This window comes from Natator depressus, chromosome 1, assembly GCF_965152275.1.
Source record: "Natator depressus isolate rNatDep1 chromosome 1, rNatDep2.hap1, whole genome shotgun sequence".
NCBI lineage: Eukaryota > Metazoa > Chordata > Testudines > Cheloniidae > Natator > Natator depressus.
In genome coordinates this window covers 177,030,586-177,050,708 of record NC_134234.1, presented here as the reverse complement: position 1 = coordinate 177,050,708, position 20,123 = coordinate 177,030,586, and the positions used below count along the sequence as shown (strand labels likewise).

General features: G+C 40.3%; 1 protein-coding gene across 4 annotated transcripts in view; it reads left to right on the top strand.

The window, feature by feature from the left end:
• ROBO1 (roundabout guidance receptor 1) overlaps nucleotides 1-20,123 on the top strand; it is a 1,032,053-nt gene that overhangs the window by 509,193 nt on the left and 502,737 nt on the right. For 3 of the 4 annotated variants that reach the window (XM_074971617.1, XM_074971599.1, XM_074971607.1), the window contains exon 3: nucleotides 5,826-5,909. The exons of the other annotated variant lie outside the window; for it this stretch is intronic. In XM_074971617.1, the coding sequence (XP_074827718.1) occupies nucleotides 5,826-5,909 (84 nt within the window). The remainder of the gene's footprint in view (nucleotides 1-5,825; nucleotides 5,910-20,123) is intronic. 4 annotated transcript variants of the gene reach the window in all.

The window sequence follows — 20,123 nt, the reverse complement described above, 5'->3', positions numbered from 1 at the left end:
AACACATGGTTCCTTGTTCTAATTAATCACGGTGCCTTATGTAGGATAGCAAAGGGGGTCTATCTACCCATGCAACTAAAGCAGCTGGGGCCACCACCTGTTAACTAACTTCAAGCACCACTTAATTAGCTGGAATTGCTGTTACCTCCAGTTTTGTCTGGAAGAGAAAGAAATGGTGGCAGATGTAGAGCACATGAGATCTAAGACTGGTGAATGCCAGTGTAAAGGGCTGGGGAGAACAGCTAAGAGAAGTCAAGGGGTAGGGAAGATTAAAGTGACAATTAAATAGGTTAGAAGATACCACGGAGTGTTCCTGCAATTCATGTTTAAAGCAGTGCCCAATATATCACCAAGTGTTGCAATTTAAATCCTTCTATCTGAAATATTTGCTGTATAATTAAATGTTTACAGTGTTCCTCTCCCTGCCAATTGTTTGCAAATAAAACGTGAACTTGTAGAATTTTAGAGTACATAATAAAGAATTTGTTTCCAGAAGAAATATAACTGATGCTGCACAACTTCTTATACCTGGTGAGTATATAATGAAGCTGCTGTCGCCTACAATTAGCCATTATATTTGTATTTAAAAAATTGGATGCAAAGGGATAGCTTGCTGAAAACATGCATTAGCATAACTGGAAACTTCCCCTTCGTTCGTAATTAATTTAAAATCTTTGGCTTGTATTATAATGCGAAATTAAAATAAAGAGGGAAAGGAGTTTAAAATTGTCTCCACCCTAGCAGGATTTTCTTCACACGTCGTAATCTTGTTTTCTAAAAACTAAATATTAAATCTATTAAAAAGCTTTATGGTGGCCTGTACTGTTTTAATGGGCCAGATCCTCATCCAGTATACATCAGCCGAGCTCTATTGCCTTCAGTGGAGCTATGTTGAGCAATCTTGTCCTAAGTCTTTTACTGCATTAAACCAATCAATCCTCATCTGAAAATTGGCTGTTGTGTCTGTTCGATAACTTTCCTGTAACTGTGTTTACAGGCATACACATCCACACAATGTTCACTTTAGGTGTTTGTAAAGTTGATTTGTTGCTTTATGTATAGTTCAGTAGTGCCCAACCTCCCTTTCCCTGTCCCGAAGACACCATTTCAGATACATCTTAGAAAAGGATGCAATCCAAACAGTGTAAACATGCAGGGAGGAAGCTTCCACATAGAGGCAAATCCTCCAGCTAGTGAAAACTGTTGAAGTCTATGGAGCTATGACAATTTACACCAGCTCAGGATCTGACAAATTATAATAGTATCTTTTGGAACAACTGAACTTTTTTTGTAAATCAATGTTTAATACTATGTCAGCACGGTTAATTAATATGGCGAGTGCATCACGAACTAGACCAATATTTTTAGGTGAAACTGGGTTATAAACAGATTTGGGTTTTATGTTAACTTCTTTGTTTTGTGTCATAACTTTACCATTACAAAATGAAATAGAAATATATGATACTTTGGTAATTCCTCATACAGATCTCAGTTTGATGTACTTAATGCACTTTTTCTCATGCCTCTTCCCTGCATTCCTCTAAATTAGTAGGACGGAATCAATGTGAATTGATCCAATTTGTAGAACACAGTTCTAATATTGATAGTAATTTATATTAATTTGCTTTTGCCTAATCTTTTATTAATGGTCATCTTCAAAATGTCAATTAATGCTGTTGCCCAGAAATTTTGTAGCACAAGCTTGATAATGATAACAAAACTCTACAATAAATAAATAAATTCTAGATGCTGAAAAGAAACTAAAAAAAAAACTTTATACGAAGAAAAATGAAGCCATGTGCTTAGTGAAATTTTAGTTTTCCCTTTTCATTACAGGGGGCTTATAGATACTACTGATATTTAAAATCTCTCCATTCACAAAAAAAATGTTATTTTTTAACTTTTATCTACTGTGCAAGCTAGCATATAGTGATGGAAAGTGTGGACAGAAAATGATTTGTTTGGTAAATGTAGTCATGCATCTTGAAATAACGTGTATTGTGAAGCAATGACTAAAATGGCATTGCTTTCTGCCATGTTTTACAGTACATTGCTAAGATCTATGTTAATTATAAAGTGAATAACAGGCGATAATTGAACTCAGATATCGAAATTGGTTTACATAAAAATAAGCTTGGGATGCACCCAAATGCTTATTTTGATATATGCCTAAATGTGAGTAATATTCAGCTCAAGCTAAATTAGAAGCCAATTTGTATTTAGAGCAATAGATACAATTCTTAAGGTATTACAGCTTATTGTAATGAATGATGGCTACTCTTTGTGAACAGAGCTTCCCTATAAGCCCTCCCACCTCAGCCCAGTCTTGGGGCCAATCTTAGAAATGGCCCTGCTGTACGTATCACAATACATGACACCTGAGGAGGCAGGACATGATTGGTATTGGGATGAGGGAGAGGCCGAAGATGGGCAGCAACATAAGGGCTTTGTGCTTTCAGTGTGAAGGAACAAGGAGAAAAGGGTCTGTCAGTAACTGGCACTGTGGATGAATGGAAACCAGCAGCTGAGCAATAGAGCAGGTAGCTGGGAGAGAATGAATGTGCCTCTTCCTTACTACCCGGCCCCTTATTTGAACAGCTACTCCCTGTAACATCAGAATGTTGGCTTAATACCTGATCACGGCCTAACTGTTCAAGTAAGTAAATATATCTTCAGCAGATCATTGAAGTATAGCACACAGAACAGTAAAGCTCTTCTGCACTGCGGGGGATCTTACCTTCAGTGAACTGAAAATGGTAGAATTCAACCACACCTGGAACTGAACTTCACTGATCATCATCAGTGAATGGTGATTCCTGCGCAAAGACCATACAGCAGTGGTTCCCAAAGTTGTTCCGCCGCTTGTGCAGGGAAAGCCCCTGGCGGGCCGGGCCGGTTTGTTTACCTGCCGCATCTGTAGGTTCGGCCGATCACGGCTCCCAGTGGCCGTTGTTCGCTGCTCCAGGCTAATGGGAGCTGCTGGAAGCAGCGCAGGCTGAGGGACGTACTGGCCACCGCTTCCAGCAGCTCCCATTGGCCTGGAGCAGCGAACCACAGCCACTGGGAGCCGCGATCGGCCGAACCTGCAGACGTGGCAGGTAAACAAACCGGTCCAGCCCGCCAGGGGCTTTCCCTGCACAAGCGACGGAAGAAGTTTGAGAACCACTGACATACAGTAATCTCCAATGTGTTGGTTGAAATACCATGTTCTTTGTGACTGAGTCAAAAAGCTCGCATTTCACAAAAAATGGGATGATGAATAATGTTCATTCTTGTTCATTAATTCAATAATGTTCATTCATTATGAATGGTGATGGCCTAATCATTAAAAAATCTGCTAAATACCACATTGTTTTTTTCTGGTATAACTAGAAAAGAACGCCTAACCACTCACTTCCACTGGTGAAGATAGACGACTGAGGGCAACATTTTCAAATATGTATGACTAAAGTAATGCCCCTAAATAATGTCAGCCTGGTTATTAGAAGGGGTGGGCCCCCATCTCTCCCCTTTGGTTCATTCAATGCTCAGCACCTCTGAAAGTCAGATTGCTTTTACTTAGGCACCTAACTGAACTCACATTAGTTTAAAAATGTTAGCTTAAGAATTAGCATGTAATGTTTATTACTGCCCATTTTTAATAGTCTGACATACCATATGTCCTTCTAGAATGGGAAAAAAGTGGTTTAATTATATTGTTTTTCCATATAAAGATGTGTGCTAAATTAAAACATACCTACCCTATAGCTGAATAGTAGCCAGCCGTCCATCACCCACTTCTTTTAATATCACAAATCCTAAGATGACTGCGTTGGATAAATCTCCAAGAAACAATTATTGAAGTGAAAGGAATATCAGCAGGTTGGCTGTGTCAAATCACAGTATGTGTTTATTTTTTGTTTTTTAGCTGAGTGCAGCTTTTTGCCTGAGCAGGCGCCGTAGGCGTGGAATCTCTGCCTCTTAGTTCATCAAAAAGTCCCATCCTACTGTTCTTTATGGCTATAATGTAAAACTCTGACCTCATCAACCCCTGCATGTAATAAGTGAAGAACCTGGAGTAGTAAAATTTTGATGCTCTCACTGCGCTGCCACTTTCTGAGCAGATTTTAAGTGTACACTTGACATGGGTCATTACTGAGCCAGCAAAGATGAATGGATCAATAAATGAACATATTTTGCCTTTTGCATCTGTTGTTAAAACAAGTTTTATTTAATTATTTATTTCCACTACAGCTGTTTAAAAATGACAATATTTTAATTGATTAATTTTAAAAAAGTCTGATGGAGTACCCTTAAATAGTTTGTCTTCAATTTCATTTTTCAAGATTTTTTTTTTTATCGTCCGTTGCTTATCAGGATCTTTTCAAGAAGAAATTGACTATCTGTTTTCATTGCATAGCAGAGACGTGGCTTTTTAAGAAGTGATATCAAATGAACAAAGTAAACATCCTGAGAAAACAGAGAAAGTATTTTTACTAACATATTTCTGGTTTAGCGATCATAGGTGTTTTCTTGTAACATCAGCAAAATTTTTAGATATAATTTTTAAATTAACTGTATCAATCTTATTATATGACAAACTTTAATATCTGCTGACTGTAATAATCCAGGAAGTATGTTAATGGTAAGAAATGTTATTCTTGTTCAAGGTCTTTAAAATACTTAGGTAATTATGATACACCTGTCAACAAGTACTTACAGTAGAACACAGAAGAGAACAGTAAGTCAATAGTCAGACATACTTTCTACTGTACTAGTGATATTCCAAGTACAGTATTCACTGATTGTATTCCAGATCTGGCTCCACTTATAAACAGCAACATATTCAATATGTCATTACTTTTAGCCATTCCTAATACTTCTCAATTTGCTATTTATATCAAGAGAATAGAAATAAACCTGCATGCCATTTAACATTCTGTATCATGTAGTTGTATATAAAGATGTGATATAATGATATTGATAAAGTAGAGAATTCCTTTGTGTACTGCCAAACCACTATGCTGTGTGATTTTGTTTTCAGAGCTTGTGTGATTCTTTTTATTCCTTCTGTTTTGACTCTTCATTATTATTATACCTTGTGTCATGAAATTTCAGACTACTGATTTATCTTACGAAGTATTAAAATGTGATTTCTCTGGTTCGGGATTTTTTTTTCCACGTCATTGAAATTGAGTGTTTCTTTCAAGTGCCTTTCAGTCTAGGAAATGTATCTTTCTTATGATGATAAACTGTTGCCTTTTCATAGATGAGATCTGGCCCCTGCCCTCTCCTCCAGAGTAGGTATGGTACTTATATTAACCCTCCCCCCTGTTTGACAAGGCACTGTCTCTCCTCCCCACCCCCCTCCAAAGAGGTAAAGTCCCCTGAGTCCCTAATTTCCAGGAGATGCAGCAATGATGGGGAGTGATCACAGTCAATAGCTTTGATTAACAATAAGGTAGAAAATTAGCAATGCTAGCATTCAATCACCCTGCCTACTCTTCCCCATATGCTCGCCACAGGCTGTGCTGGCTGTTTCTCAGAGTGTAGACTGAGCACTTCACAAGCTGTGAAGTAAGAGAAAAAGGTGCAGTAAAAGGATTAAACTAGGGGAATAAGGAAACAGAACAGAAAGGGAATTTGGTAACTAAAAGCAATGTTACTGAAGCTGTTACAGTGTTTGACACAACACAGGTTGTGGAAGGATAAAGTATTCTGTGTGTTGTCACTGTGTGTCTTTCTGTCATATGTGGATTTATTTGTATCTGGACATGTTTTGATGGAAATGGCAACTACTGTTACTACTGTGACCCCATCAGCAGCTCTGGTGTTATTTCCGACAGACTCTGATGACCTAGAGAGGGGGAACGACAGCGGGACGCCACTTCCCACCTCTGATAATGATGACAATTCGCTGGGCTACACAGGTAGAGTTTATCTTTCCAAAAATATTAATAGTTCCATATTGCTCACACTTTCCCACCTGCATCTTCCATTGCCACCTGTATGCAATTCTTTAACCATCTCTGCTACTGAGCTATCATCATCATCATAGAACATCAGCATTCATACCACTCTGCAGATAATGTTTGGATATAACAATGCTGTTTAAATACAGAAGACAACTGTCTTCACTCCTTTTTTTCTTTCAGTAGGTTCAGATTGTTTATACATTTGCAATCCTTTGTATTACTGGGGATGGGGCAGGGGGAGGGAATGGAGCAGAAATCTCTTACAAATTGTGTAAACTATCGCATGACAAAAAGAGTTTATCCACAAAAAGAGTTCATCCCCGAATAATTTGCTCTGCAGACTGATGTTCTTTCTCTGTGTGTTTACTTGTTATAAACAGCAATAAAATATACTGAAATCGAAAAAAAAAATAACCTGATGATTAGAGAAGTTTCTCTGACTTTTGTTTTGCATAACTACTTAACCTTTAAAGAAATATGTCTGTCGGTCAGGTCAGGAAGGCAAAAGATAAAGTAGCACCATTGAGTGCAGTACAGCAGAAATCACTGAAGGGTCCAATTCTGCCATCCTTATTTGCACTGAATGGTGCCTTATTTCAGAGTAGTCCTGTGGAGCCAGATTTTAGATCAGCTACAGTGGTGTAAACGCAGAGTTGCTCTAATTCTGACTCTCTTGGATTGCTCTTGGATTACTCAGCGTTAGTCAGGATGGCAGAATCCAATCCTAAATTATTATGTGAAAAATGTGAAAATCAGATGTGTGTTTATTATTTGCATTTCACTCTTGGGTTGGGAAGTGAGGATGGGAAAATGAGTGAGTTATACATTTAACTGTGTTTAGGGATGGACTAATACTGAAATGTCTTACCTTGTACACTTGGCTTGTAGTTAGGTAACTAAAAAAAAAGGTGACTCAAATATTTTAAAATAAAACTTAATCTGTACAGGACACACAGAGGGCAATGTGGGGGGAAGAAAGAGAGAATAATATACTATCAATAATAAACCTTCAAATCTATTTATACAACACTTACAATGATTACTGCTTGCATTACCTGTCCCTAGCAATCACCTGTGCCTGGCAATATTAGATGTAAAGCTAGCTTTGTAAAACCTATTGTGTTCCTTTCTGAAATATTTCCTTCTGAAAAAGGGAAAAAGCGAGGCAATATAATTAGCCACTAATCTCCTGAAGGTGCAGAAACTAAACTAAATAAAAGCATATAGAATGGCTTGAACATCCTTACAGGTTTTCCATTCTATTATACCATTATACCCTGCAGGATACTATTATTTCTCCATTCATGACTGGTGGATGTGCATATTTGAAGGCATGTTTGCACCCTGCAAATGTTCCTGAGTAGATACACCTTCGCTAAATCACATTGTGCTAATCTACTCTGAAAATTCAGAGCATAGTGGGCAGCAGTATAAAGTATTCAGGCATAATGAATATATCTTAAATAATATTTTACACTTATTTTAAATGCATGTTTCTTCAGGGAAATAATGCTGTTTAGTAGCTAGAGCACAGGACTGGGAATTGCAATTCCTGGGTTCTGTTTCTGGGTCTGCCACTGCCTTTCTCTGCGTCATGGGTTAGACAGATTTGAAAAAGGTACTTAGATCCCTAACTCGCCTTGATTCCAATGAGAGTTAAGTGCATATGTGCCTTTAAAATTATGGTCCTTAACCTCTCTATTCCTCAGTTTCCCAACCTGCAAAACAAATGAAATAATGATTATTCTACAGAGATATGTATACTTATGTGTAAAACACTGAGCTTCCATGATGAATTGTATCAAATAATAGCAAAATATTGCTAATTATTACTGCTTTCTATTATATGTGACATTATATTCATCAATACTTTCAAGCCATGGCCTGCACATCACATTAGCAGATGGAACATGTCGTTGCAAAGAATTATTATTGGGCCAACTATTTAAGTACTTTTTATACAACTCCCATTACCATGGTATCCAAGCACCTCACAAACATTAATTGTTTTAGCCTCACTGCAATCCCATGAGATAGAGAAATATTTCTCCATTTCGTAGATAGGAACCTCCCACCAAGAGACTAAGTGACTTGCCCAAGAGCATACTGGAAAACTGACAGAGCCAAGATTGAAAGACAGATCTCTGGAATCCCAGTCCAGTGTCTTAATCACAAAGACATATTTTTGTGGGGATTTCACTGAGAGGTATAAAGACACAATCATGTATACAATCCAGGCAGACAACAAAAGGTACAGAAGGGGGGATTTTTTTGGCAGGGAGAAGGCAGGGTCATGCACAGGAATAAAAATGTGATGGCTTTTGGATTCTATACCCCCCTGCAGCCCTGGCACTGGAGAAGCTCACTCTCTTCACTGTGACCCTGGGACCAGAGGAACAGTCAGTTTCCCCTGGGGCAAGAGGAGCTCATTCTCCCCGGAGGAGGCTGATTATTGGAGGGGTACATGCCCTTGCTTGCTCCCCCACCTTGTGCATGCCCCTGGGAGGAGGGTAAAGATTTTCAAATTTAAAGGTATTATAATAACTGATTGCTGTTTCTGTCTTATCCCATATTCAACACCGTTGTACCGGCACACTTCTCTTTATGGAAAAGCCCTATAGAATTTATTAGGCAGAAAGCTGCTAGATATAGAAATGTAATACTGTTCTATAGAAATTAGACTCAAAGCCTTATAATATAATAGAAAAAGATATCCCTTCTCTAGTTTGTTTGGTTTTTTTTGCGGGGGGCATCCTATAGAATTCAACAGAAAAAGTTATTTTCTACTAAATTCTACAGAAGTTTGAAAGGGTCATTTGCCATGATCTCTCTTACCTGAAAAATTCCATATCCAAAACTGAGCTAACAGTACCATGTGTACTGAAAAGTCTTCCATTGACCTGAAACTAAAATCATCCAAAGAAATTCCATTCCCTCCGTCCCATTTGGATAAAACAAGGTTTGTTATATTATTTATTGGGTTATTGTTTGTTCGTGTAGTATGTTTATGGAAACAAAACAAAGCAAAATCAATACTCTTAACCACATATAATTACCAGAAATTTACACAAATCCCCACTCACGGATAATTAAATTCCAGCTAATTAACTGAGCAGCGACTATCTTACACGATCAGCAAATCTCCCAGCCAGCAAAAATGTCAAGTTGACCAGATGCATCTTGCAGCAGATCCTGAAGGTTTCCACAGTCAGGCTTTGGTGGAATGTTAGTAGAAATGATTCAGCCACTGACAGTGTCACACCATCTATCCCCATATCAGTTCAACTCTGGGGGTAAACAGGCAAAGCATTCTTGCTGTTTGCAAGTGATCAAGTGGTAGGTTGAGGGTTTTGTCATTCTCCTTGCCCTTTGTTTCTCTTTCCAGAATACAGCATTTCAGGGTGAGGATATGCAGCTCTTACATATTGCACTTAAGGGGGATGTTTATATATATTATATAAATTATAAAGTGCCTGGCCATGTTCCTATTAAAATTCATTGGAGTTGTGTCATTAACTCCAATGGCAGCAGGATAAGTTAATTACCCTGGTGAATATCTTGTTCAGAGTACTTTTTTTTTTTTAGAAATGGAGACAGAGCAAACTCTTGTAGGGGAATCCAAGCGTGTCTATTCTCAGACATATTTTTTGAAAACACATTTTGGCAAACACTAAAGTTTAAAGTACTTGAAGATTTTTTTTGTTCTTGTTTTAAAGGAGCCAGGGATTAAAGTCACACCTTTTACATTTGGTTAAGCAATATCCAGAGTTGGGGGACGGACTACACTAAGGCAAGAGAATTCAGTTTGCATGTCGATGATAAATCAGTAAAAGAATCTTTTGTAAGGTCAACAAGTCTCCTTCAACCTCAGCTCTTATATGCAAAGCATTAATTAGGCCAAGTATTGTGCAATAAGAAAGGCAGCAGAGTCTAGTAGCTAGCCCATAGGGTAAGAGGCAGAAGACTAGTGTTGAATCTGACACAGCTGTGTGAACACTGATTTTTTCAGTTCTCTGGCAATTCTGAGAAGTCAGAAATAATTCTTTCAAATTAAACCAAAACCAATTTTTTTTGTGAATTGAAGTCTGGGAAAAATTGTTTTGGTTTGAAAAAAGGTTTCACTTTGTTTTTGGGCATTTGTAACTATTTTAAAAAAATAAAAGCAAAGGAAATGTGGAAACAAAGGATTAGATTCACAAAGGAACTAAAGGTATGTTTACATGGGGGTGGTAGGTCCAGAGCTCAGGCTCCAGCATGAGCCTAAATGTCTACACAACAATTCTTAGTCCTATGAGCCGAAGACAGCTGACCCAGTCCAGCCATGGCCATGCTGCGGGGCTTTTATCCCTATGTAGACATATCCTCAGACATCATTCACAAAACCAAAGAGGAGGGAATGGTAGTGCCCCCCTTATAATCCAGAGCCCAGTGGTTAGAGCACTCAGGTAGGAGGTGGCAGACCCAGGTTTGAATCCCTCCCTGCTCTGGAACAGGGACTTAAACCAAGTCTCCCCACTCCTAACCAAGTGGCTATTCTGGTGTGAGTTTCACTCAATCTCTCCTATTGCAGCTGTTCTACTTTGTATAAATAATTAACTATTTAGAAGGAGACAGAGAGAAAGGAAGACTGGTGGGAGGGGGAACATCCCTGCAACAATAAATATTTATTTATACAAAGTGGAACAGTTTCAGCAAGACAGATTGAGAGTGGCCCACCCCAGAATGCCCCTTAGCTTAGTGGCTAAACTTCAAAGTACGAGACCTGGGTTCAGAAAGAGACTCTGCAACAGACTGATAATGAGGGCCTGGATGAATATTTTAGCTGTGTGGATATTAGAGGCTAGGTCTCAGAGGTGTGGTGCAGGAAACAATAACAAGGCTTGGACACAGCCTCACTGTGTGGGTCTAGAAAGACTGTGGAATCAAAGCTGATGCCTAGGTTACGGGCTTGAGTGACTGGGAGGATGGTGGCATTATCCTCAGTGATCAGGAAAAGAGTCACAGCGCAGCTTGTTTATGTTGAGCTGAAGGTAACCCCTGAGGAGATGTCAGAGAGACAAGATAAGGTTTTGATTTGGACAATGTCTAGAGTGGAGAGTCATCAGCATAAAAGCATGTTTCTGAATAACATCACATGGAGCCAGATGGCGTCAAAAAAGGGGACAAGGATGGAGCCCTCTGGATTTCCCACTGAAAAGCAGAGGAGGTATGAGGAAAATCCACCAAACAAAATGCTGAAGAAACATCAGTGAAATAAAAGGAAATTCATGAACAATGAGTGAGGATAAGATTTCAAGAAGAAAAGCATATGATCAGTGATTGGTGTCAAAAGCAGCAGAGATGGATGTCAACAATGACACTCATTAGTAATTATTGCCTATTATTTTGCGGGGGAGAAGGACCATACTCAAAATAGTATAAGCCTAGATTATTTTCTCCGTCTAATAAATGGCTGTGAAGCAATTTCTAGTATTGCAGTGTAGTGTGTTATTAAAGTATGCTTGTGCCTTATATACCGGGGAGTAGCATATTTCCTGTTTAATCAGCTGTGATAAAAATATTGGGCATCATTTAACAGTTCACAGACTATAGCTTGTGTTAGAGGGACTGGTATGATGACCTGTTACATTAACACTATATGCAGTCATTCATTTTCAGATAAGGTTCACTAATACTCATTAGACAGATGCTTTTTTTTAAAAAAAGAAACTTTCCAAACATTCTTATTTAGCATGGAGTTATTCAACCCTGATTTCACAGCTTCCTTGTAGTACAACCCAAATTCAGCCACTTGTTTTCCCTCCCTTTCGTGTTTCAAAGGATTGCTATGTGTCCCTTCCTTTTTCTCACTTTGCCTTGTCTCCTTGCTATTGGAAGTGGGTGGGCTGCATTCTCTCCCTTCCCCTGGCCACTCAGTGGTCAGGAGGCCTATTCTTAATTCATTATCAACAGCTTAATATCAGCATTAGCAAAGACGGCAGGTCTCCATTGTCACTTCTTGAGGAATGATATTTAATGAAAAATATCTGCTCCCTTCTTAGCCATTTGTATTTTCTGAGACACCCCCTTCCACACCAGTGATTTTACTTGGGTCAGGATGAGTGCTATATTGTCCACCTGTTTTTGAAAAGGGCATTTTTTAAACACATTGAGTCAGTCAAGGAGATTTTGCTTGAGATTTTTAACTTCCAGGAGTGAGAATCTATTGTAATCCTTGTCCTTGGAAAACAGGGAAGTTCTCCATACTCTCTTTTCCCTTTTTGCTGTGTTAGGTCAGTATAGGGGTAGTTAATCCACAGAGTCCCTTGCTCCCCTCTAAAGGGGAAGAAAGGGTTTACATTCTGCAGCATCTCTAAGAAACTGGAAGAGAGTAGATAAAATATTAAGATTAGTGACAGGGAAAAAACAAGAGAGTATGTTAGGCAAAGTTTGGTGCAGATTATTTCTTGCCATATTCTCTTTGAAGAAGTGAGCAAGATCCCAGGCAAAGAGAGAGTGGAAGGAGAAGAGGCCTGGAGAAAGGCATTGGATTCAGTAGGGAAGAAGGGAAGAATAACTGTTTTGCAAGGTAGATTGCAGAGTGGAAAAAAGAGAGGATGACTTTTTTTGTGTTTGAAGCTAGCATGGTCCCTGGAAGCATGCACAAGCAGGGAAAATGGATATGAGGCAGTACTGGAATGTGGTTGAGTGGACTTTGGGGGAGGAGTGAGGGGCAAAGAAGTCAATGAATGAAGGACTGTATGGATTTAGATATTCAGTCCTTGATTTGGGAGGGGTGGAGAGAAGGGGCTAAGAACTTGGGGAAATTGATGGAAAGAATAAGAAAGGTGAAGGCCTGGACGGTGTGTGCACACAATACCGACAGAGATCCGAGAAGAAATCAGTGAGAGAGGTCAGTGAGGAAGCAAGGCTCAGTGAAGACAAGATCCAATGAGTGACCATATTTGTGCACAGAACATTCTTCTTTTTGGTTCATTTGCTTATTCCACACCTGAAGTCACAATCTGATGTTATGGTTGTGGTGGATGTTTTTCTGATGTCCTCAGATGGAGAAGTTCTGGCATGGAACAAGCAGGTAACAAAACAAAGATCTTTTTACCTTATCAATAGTTCTAGTAATCTGTCGTCATATTTAGAATTTGTATCCTGTATGTCATATCCAACAGCGTAAAGAAAAGTTAATATCTGTTACACCTGTTAATGCTGCAGAGTCAATATAGGTATGAGGAAGTGAACTGATTTGTCCCTGACTTGGATGTTAGAATTGTTAACTAAGTTAAATTACACAATCTCTATTACTGGTAGTGATGAATGAGCTAGAAAGAACCTGGCTTGGCTTTTGGATCTCAGGGTAAGTTTTTAGGGCTGGCAGAACATTTGTTTTTTCTTTCTCTCTTTTTTAAACTTGTTAGCTGAGCAAATGTGATCAGGAGTCATTGATATAATGAACATAGCACTTTATGATACCAGTGTCTCAAAGTTACCTCTCAGAGTGCATGTGCACTTTAAATCTAGGAATGGATAGATACTATGATGCTCACTTTAAAAAAAATCTCCTCTGCTCTTGTTTATCAACAACGTATCTCTGTCCTCCATGTCATGCAAAATCACCAGAAAGGTCCTTACAGTTTTGGCAGCCTCTGTGCTCTTACTTGTTAGCATTCCAATCATGAATAATCATGGTATTCAATTCAATTCAATATTTGACTTCCCATAAGTAAAAGTGCCCCTAAGGAAGGAAACATCTATTCCTGAGAACAAGAAGAAAATGTTTTATAGCGTAACACCTCCCCTTTCTTTCAGATAGTTAAGGCTTTCTGCACACCATGCAAAAAAGTATTGCCCTAAAAAAAAAAAATTAACATCTTGATCTACCAATGAAATGCGTTCAGTCATAACATATGTGTCAAGTGCTTTACAAGTGCTCATTATACCAATGGAGAAAAATCATAAAAATAAATTTTGTTTGATGTTGGCTGAAACTAATCATTATGGTACCAATAAATATCTGCATTTTTGTACCTAGAAAACAATTTTCATGTTCAATAGCTTCCTCCTTCATAACACAGAGCACTACAGCATTTGTATGTGCACTCTTTAGCTCATGAAGGGCCTGAACCAAAGCCCAGTGAAGTCAATGAGAGTCTTTCTGTTCACTTCACTGGGCTTTGGTGGAGGATCTCTAGTGCCACAAGTGATGCATGCTCCCTGTCTCTGAGATATCCTGTGGTGCACTTCTGCAGCTGCACGAATGAAACATTCAGACATCTGTTGTCTATCCATTGGGGTGCCCCTTTTCTGAATGCACCATGAACATCAAAAGGCACCCAAAGGAGGCTTTAAAATCATTTTTCAATAACTTTGTTTATTTACAGAAACACATTTTAGACTGACTGCTATTAAATTGAGGGAGCAAGGTGGATGAGGTAATATATTTTATTGGACCAACTTCTCTTGTTACCTCAACCACCTTGTCTCTCTAATATTCTGGGATCAACACAGCTACAACCACACTGCATACATATTATTAAAGTAGATGCCAAATTTTCTTTGAATGAGTACTGTAATAACTCCTGGGAATAATGAGAATGCTGTCTACAATACCCCCCAAAACCCCCATTGTTAACACAAATCTCTGTTGGTGAGCATCTGAAATTCCTCACTCGATGACTGTACTTTTATGCAAAATTTGCCATTTGTATTTTTATACAAAGTTCAGATATGTATGAATAATAAAATTGGTTCTACTATTTTAATTATTGTTCTGGCTTTAGTAAGAATTACTTTTTGATGAGATTATATCCATAACATCATCAAAAAGGGCCAGATGGTACACACACAAGAAGCAAAACAAAAATTCCCAAATATAGCATTGCATATTTTAAAGGTGTAATTAATGTCGCTGTAACAAGTATCACTGCAATCATTTTTACATATTTTTTGGTTTATAATTAGAGGAAAAAGAAGAAATGAGCTGAAAATGAGGTGCATAAAATTAATTATTTGTTCTTCACATTCACAATTCTTCACCTCAAGCAGCCACCTGATGGAAATTTTTTAACCTCAAGTATGTGTCCTCAGGGTGCACAAGCCAAAAAAGAGTTCAATTAGCCCAAAGGAAAGTTTTGCCATCCTAATGGAGAGGTCTCCATGCTCACAAAGAAGCATACGCCAAAGTACAGGTGTGCATTCTTCTTCGTTAAAAGCAAGATTAACCTCCACATATTGTTAACAGCTGCACCACCATAATGATCGCTTCATTTCAGTACTTTATTTGTGAGCTAGTTTTCTAGCTTATCAAGAGCAGACAATATCAGGCTAAAAGTTCAGCATACCTTGGGTAATAAAGGTCTTACAAGTTGGGACAGATTAACAGGTCAGGAAAAAATAAGACCCTGGTCCAAAACTTTTCTCATACTTAGAAAAATTTTAAACCAAATCTTCTGTGGTTCAAAAATGTTCTCTCCCAGAAACACACAGGGGAGGTCCAACCAACCCTGGCTTCTTACAAATTTGTTTTCTGCTCTGTCCACTTGGGGGTTATGAAGGAGCTCAATGGCTTCTACTCCATTTTGCATATCTTTGGAGCATGTCCAGAAGTTCCTTCCTCCTTTCATGGCATATCTGCCCCTAAGTGCTTTAGAGGCTTAAATGCACAAGGACAAGCAAATCATTCTTGGTCCCATTGTTTGGGGTGCAGGAGGGAGTGTGGGGTGTGTGTGTGGGGGGGTGCAGTGTGCAGGAATGGGCTCAGGGCAAGGGATTGGGGAAGAGGAGGGGTGTGGGGTGTATGAGGGGGCTTAGGGAAGGGGGCTGGGTGCAGGAGGGGTGCGGACTGCGGGAGGGAGCTCAGGGCAGGGGGTTGCGGTACAGGAGAGGTGTGGGATGCGACAGGAGGCTCAGGGCAGGTAGTTGCGGTGCAGGGTGCGACAGGGGGCTCAGGGCAGGGAGTTGGGGTGCAAGGTGCGACAGGGGGCTCAGGGCAGGGAGTTGGGGGGCAGGGTGCAGGAGCGGTTTGGGCTCCGGCCTGGTGCCATTTACCTAAAGTGGCTCTGGGGTGGCAGCAGCGCGCACCAGGGCCAGGGCAGGCTCTCTGCCTGCCTGCCCTGGCCCCACGGTGCGCCACTCCGGGAAGCAGCCGGCACCACATCCCTGTGCTGCCCTTGCCACACCTCCAGGTACCTCCCCCGAAGCTCCCATTGGCCGCAGTTCCCCATTCCCGGCCAATGGGAGCTGCAGGGGGCGGTGCCTGGAGGCAAGGGCAACGCACGAAGCCCTCTGCCCCTGCCGCCCCCTGGAGCCCCAGGGACTTGGTGCCAGCTGCTTCTGAGAGCAGCGCGGGGCCTGCAGCACCACAGGGGGTAATCTTGCAGGTCGGATCCAAAGCACGTGTGAGCCTGAGGCAGAGAGTTGCAGGGAATGTTGTGGAGGAGAGTGGTAGCTCAGTATTGTTTTGGGACACTAGTGAGAACTGAACTGAGCTTTAACCCATATTCTGAACTGTTGCGGTTGACACATCTATACTTACAAAGGAAGATTAAAAAACAAGGTTTTGGTTAGTCTGCAGATTAATATTGACACAGGGCAGGGGAAAAATCATGTAAAAGAGTGTGCAAATTTGCTAGCTAAAAAATGATCATCTGTGGCAAATCCTCATTTTTAATACACCATTAAAACTAACGAGAGCAGGCAAATCTTGAAATCACTACAACTCTTACGCAAATTAGCTTCAGTATGGGTTGAGTTACAATTTTTAAATATGAGTAATTAGATTTTGCTTTTTACACATTCTTCTGCCATATTGTGAGCCAGTTATCTCAGGGTGAAAAAAACAAAACTTGTGTTCTATTAAGGTATTTTTAGCAACAAATAATTTGCCAAACATGACTTAAGTTGAGCTCTCTGGGCCTGCTCTGGCTCCCTTTGGGACTTCTGCCACTGACACCAATGGGAGAAGGACTGAGCCTTCCATCTGGCAGGGGAAAAAAATCATGCTACATTAATTTTGAGCTGTGTGATTAAAATTTAGGCTAAGAATTTGTATCAAACTGATGCTATTTGAAATGGCAGTGTTAGCATATTCCTTGAACTGTGTGTTCAAATGCTGATAGACTCTACCGTGGGTCTCACAGATGACTGTAGAAAGTGCTGTGTCAGCCAAGACACAGCTTGAACTGAATATAGTGAGAAGTCATGGTTTTGCTGTCCATGTTAACTTCCCTTTAGCCGTGACACGTCTGTTCATATAGAGACTGATCTAAAGCCCATGAAAGTCAATTCCATTGATTTCATGAGGAAGATAATCCAGTCTGTAGTGTTTATGGGGAAGCTTTTCAAAGTGCCTAGGTGATTTAGGAGCACAAGACCAACTGAAAGTCAGTGGAACCCACTTATATTCTTGCCTCTTTGTCAAGGGGTAATGTATTTTGGAGCCTGGCAGTTTCCCTTTTGGAGCAGACACTGGTGACGATGAGTCTATTTTTTCGTATTGTTATATATTTACAAAATGCACTGAAGTGCTGTTTCATGAAACATCCTATGAATAACAATAAATAGTCATTGGGCCAGGAGGGAGAAATGACACCTACCCACCTTTATAAATGCCTGAAAAATCCATTTCAGGTTGAACAAAACATGTTTTGTTTGCCCCAAAACAGATTTTTTTTTCACTTTGACCTGAAACAATTTTTTTTTTTTTTTCAAAAAAAAATTTTTTTTTTGGAACTACTAGCAAACCAAAGAATCAGTCATTTCCCCAGCTCTACTTATAAGTGAGAGTGAGATAGTTTGAATGTTTTCTATACTTTTCATTTAGAGAAAATGAAGTCCAGTTAGAATGTTCACGAGTTCCATAATTAGGATGATACAGAATAATCGGTTTAAAGAATAAATCTAGTTTCTTTCAAGAACTTTTATGCTTAAAACTCCTATACATATAAGAGGCTAGACTGTGGCATGCACTCCCATGTGCGGGAATAAAGGTGTGTAATTCATCCCCTTATTTCCCTAGGTCAGCTACCCATACAGAGTGTGAGGGAGAGCACCTCTGTTGCTACATTGCATCTCCCCACATCCATCTGAATCAGAGTGGGTGGGAAGGAGTGAGGAATGGTCACAGCCCTGGCTCCACCTTCCCTCCCCTCCCTTTAAGCAGTATCTAGCTCAAGGACACCAGCATGTGAGAGAATATATGCTGCACTGGGTGTAGGTTTGGCACAGAATATGTCTCATTTGTAGCTACCTAGATGCAGAGTCACAGTTTGTTTATTGCGCTTTTTAGTATAATGCAAAAACACCCTGCCCCATCCATGGCACTCATGGTAAGGCCACAATTGAAACTAGTGTGATTAGTGAAGATCTGTGATTTAGTAGTGCAAACACATGGATCAGAACCTTTTTATAGAAAAAATTTCTTTCTGTATTTAGTCAAACAGAACCACACCTTTACACACCTTTTTAAAAAAAAGCCATATTCTTAGTGTTAAGTAGCACATGAGCATGTGCTAGTTCTCACTGACCTGACTAGCTAACATTTCAAATGTGAAAAGGAAGCACTGACAGATACATGTTGTGTCCTGTTTTCTGACATCAGTGAAAATATTGACAAAAGACGTTTCTTATTAAGGAGCCTATACTTACATGTAACTTATTAAAAAAAAGTAAGCTCATCAGCAAGGGTGAAAATAAGATGAAAGACTTACCGGTATGGGGCAGGGCCTCGGGTGGAGCGGGCTAGGTTGGGGGATCATCTCCCCCAGCCAGCCCCTCCACAACTGCCTGGCCCGTGCCACCCGGGGCTCCGGCGGCAATTTAAAGGGCCCGGGGTTCTGGCCGCTGCTGCGGTAGCAGTGGCCGGGAGCCCCGGGCCCTTTGAAATCGCTGGCTCCAGGGTAGCTGCTCCTTTTACGCCCCCGTCTGTGGCCTGGGGGGAGGGGCAAAAAGGGACAGCGATGTTAAAGTGCTGCCGCAGCATGCTGCCACAGCAGCACTTTGAGAGCATGGCAACACGTGCAGACGTAGGGCGCTGTGAGTTAAACCCGCCTGCGGAGAGCGCAGCTGGGAAAGCGCTGCCGTCTGTCCACACTGACCGCTGACAGCGCTCTGGTGTGGCCACATTTGCAGCACTTGCAGGGGCATTGGGAGCGGTGCATTATGGGCAGCTATCCCAGCATGCAAGTGGCTGCAACGTGCTTTTCAAATGGGGGGGTGGAGTGTGACAGGGAGTGTGTTGTGTGTATGTGGGGGGGGGAGAGAGAGTGGGTTTTTGGGGGGCTGAGAGAATGTCAGCATGCTGTCTTGTAAGTGCAGACAGCAGCAGACCCCCCCCCCCCAGCCTCTCTGTCTCTCACACACAGCATTCCACACTAATGGTTGCTTTGTCTTGGAAGAGATAAGCAGCGGGCTGTCAGAAACGGAGCTTTCAACGGGCATTTCTGCATTCCTACAGCCGATTCCAAACAATGACACGAGTGGCCACTTGACTTAAGGGGATTATGGGACGTTTCCGGAGGCTGATCAGAGCGCAGTAAAGCAACACCTCGTTCACACTGGCGCCGTGGTGCTCCAGGGGGGGTGCAGCAAATGTTATTCCACTCGCCGAGGTGGAGTACCAGCAGCGCTGTAGCCGTGGAGACAGAGCACTCTCCGTTTAATATATTCCATAGAGTTCAATTATATACGGACACTAATCAAAAGAAAGGTTCCTTTCACCAAAAAAGGAGGTCTATTCAGATTAGCACTAATGATTGCCATCAAGTAATATAGCATTCAGAGATGAATACTCGACTGACCTTGGCTTATACCTGAAGCTTACATCTAAATGAATTAAACATTTTTGATTGTTTAATGTGCACTTTGTTTTCTTTCCTAAAAGAATGACTTCTTTGAGAACATTGAAATGATAATATAAGTAATTATTGAAATGTATAAGCTATGACTGTGAAACATTTAATTTTTTGTAAATTTTTATTGTAGCTAGATTGCTTTTATTTTTAAAGACAACATAATGTAGCATATTATAGTGCATATATTTCCTTGATTTTTTTTCAAAATGGCTAATTAAAATTCACACAAAAATGCATCTCTTTTATTTAAATGAAACTCACAGTTGCAAGGAAATTAAAAACAATGTAAGGTATGTCACCTCATTACAGAAATGCCTTTATGTAT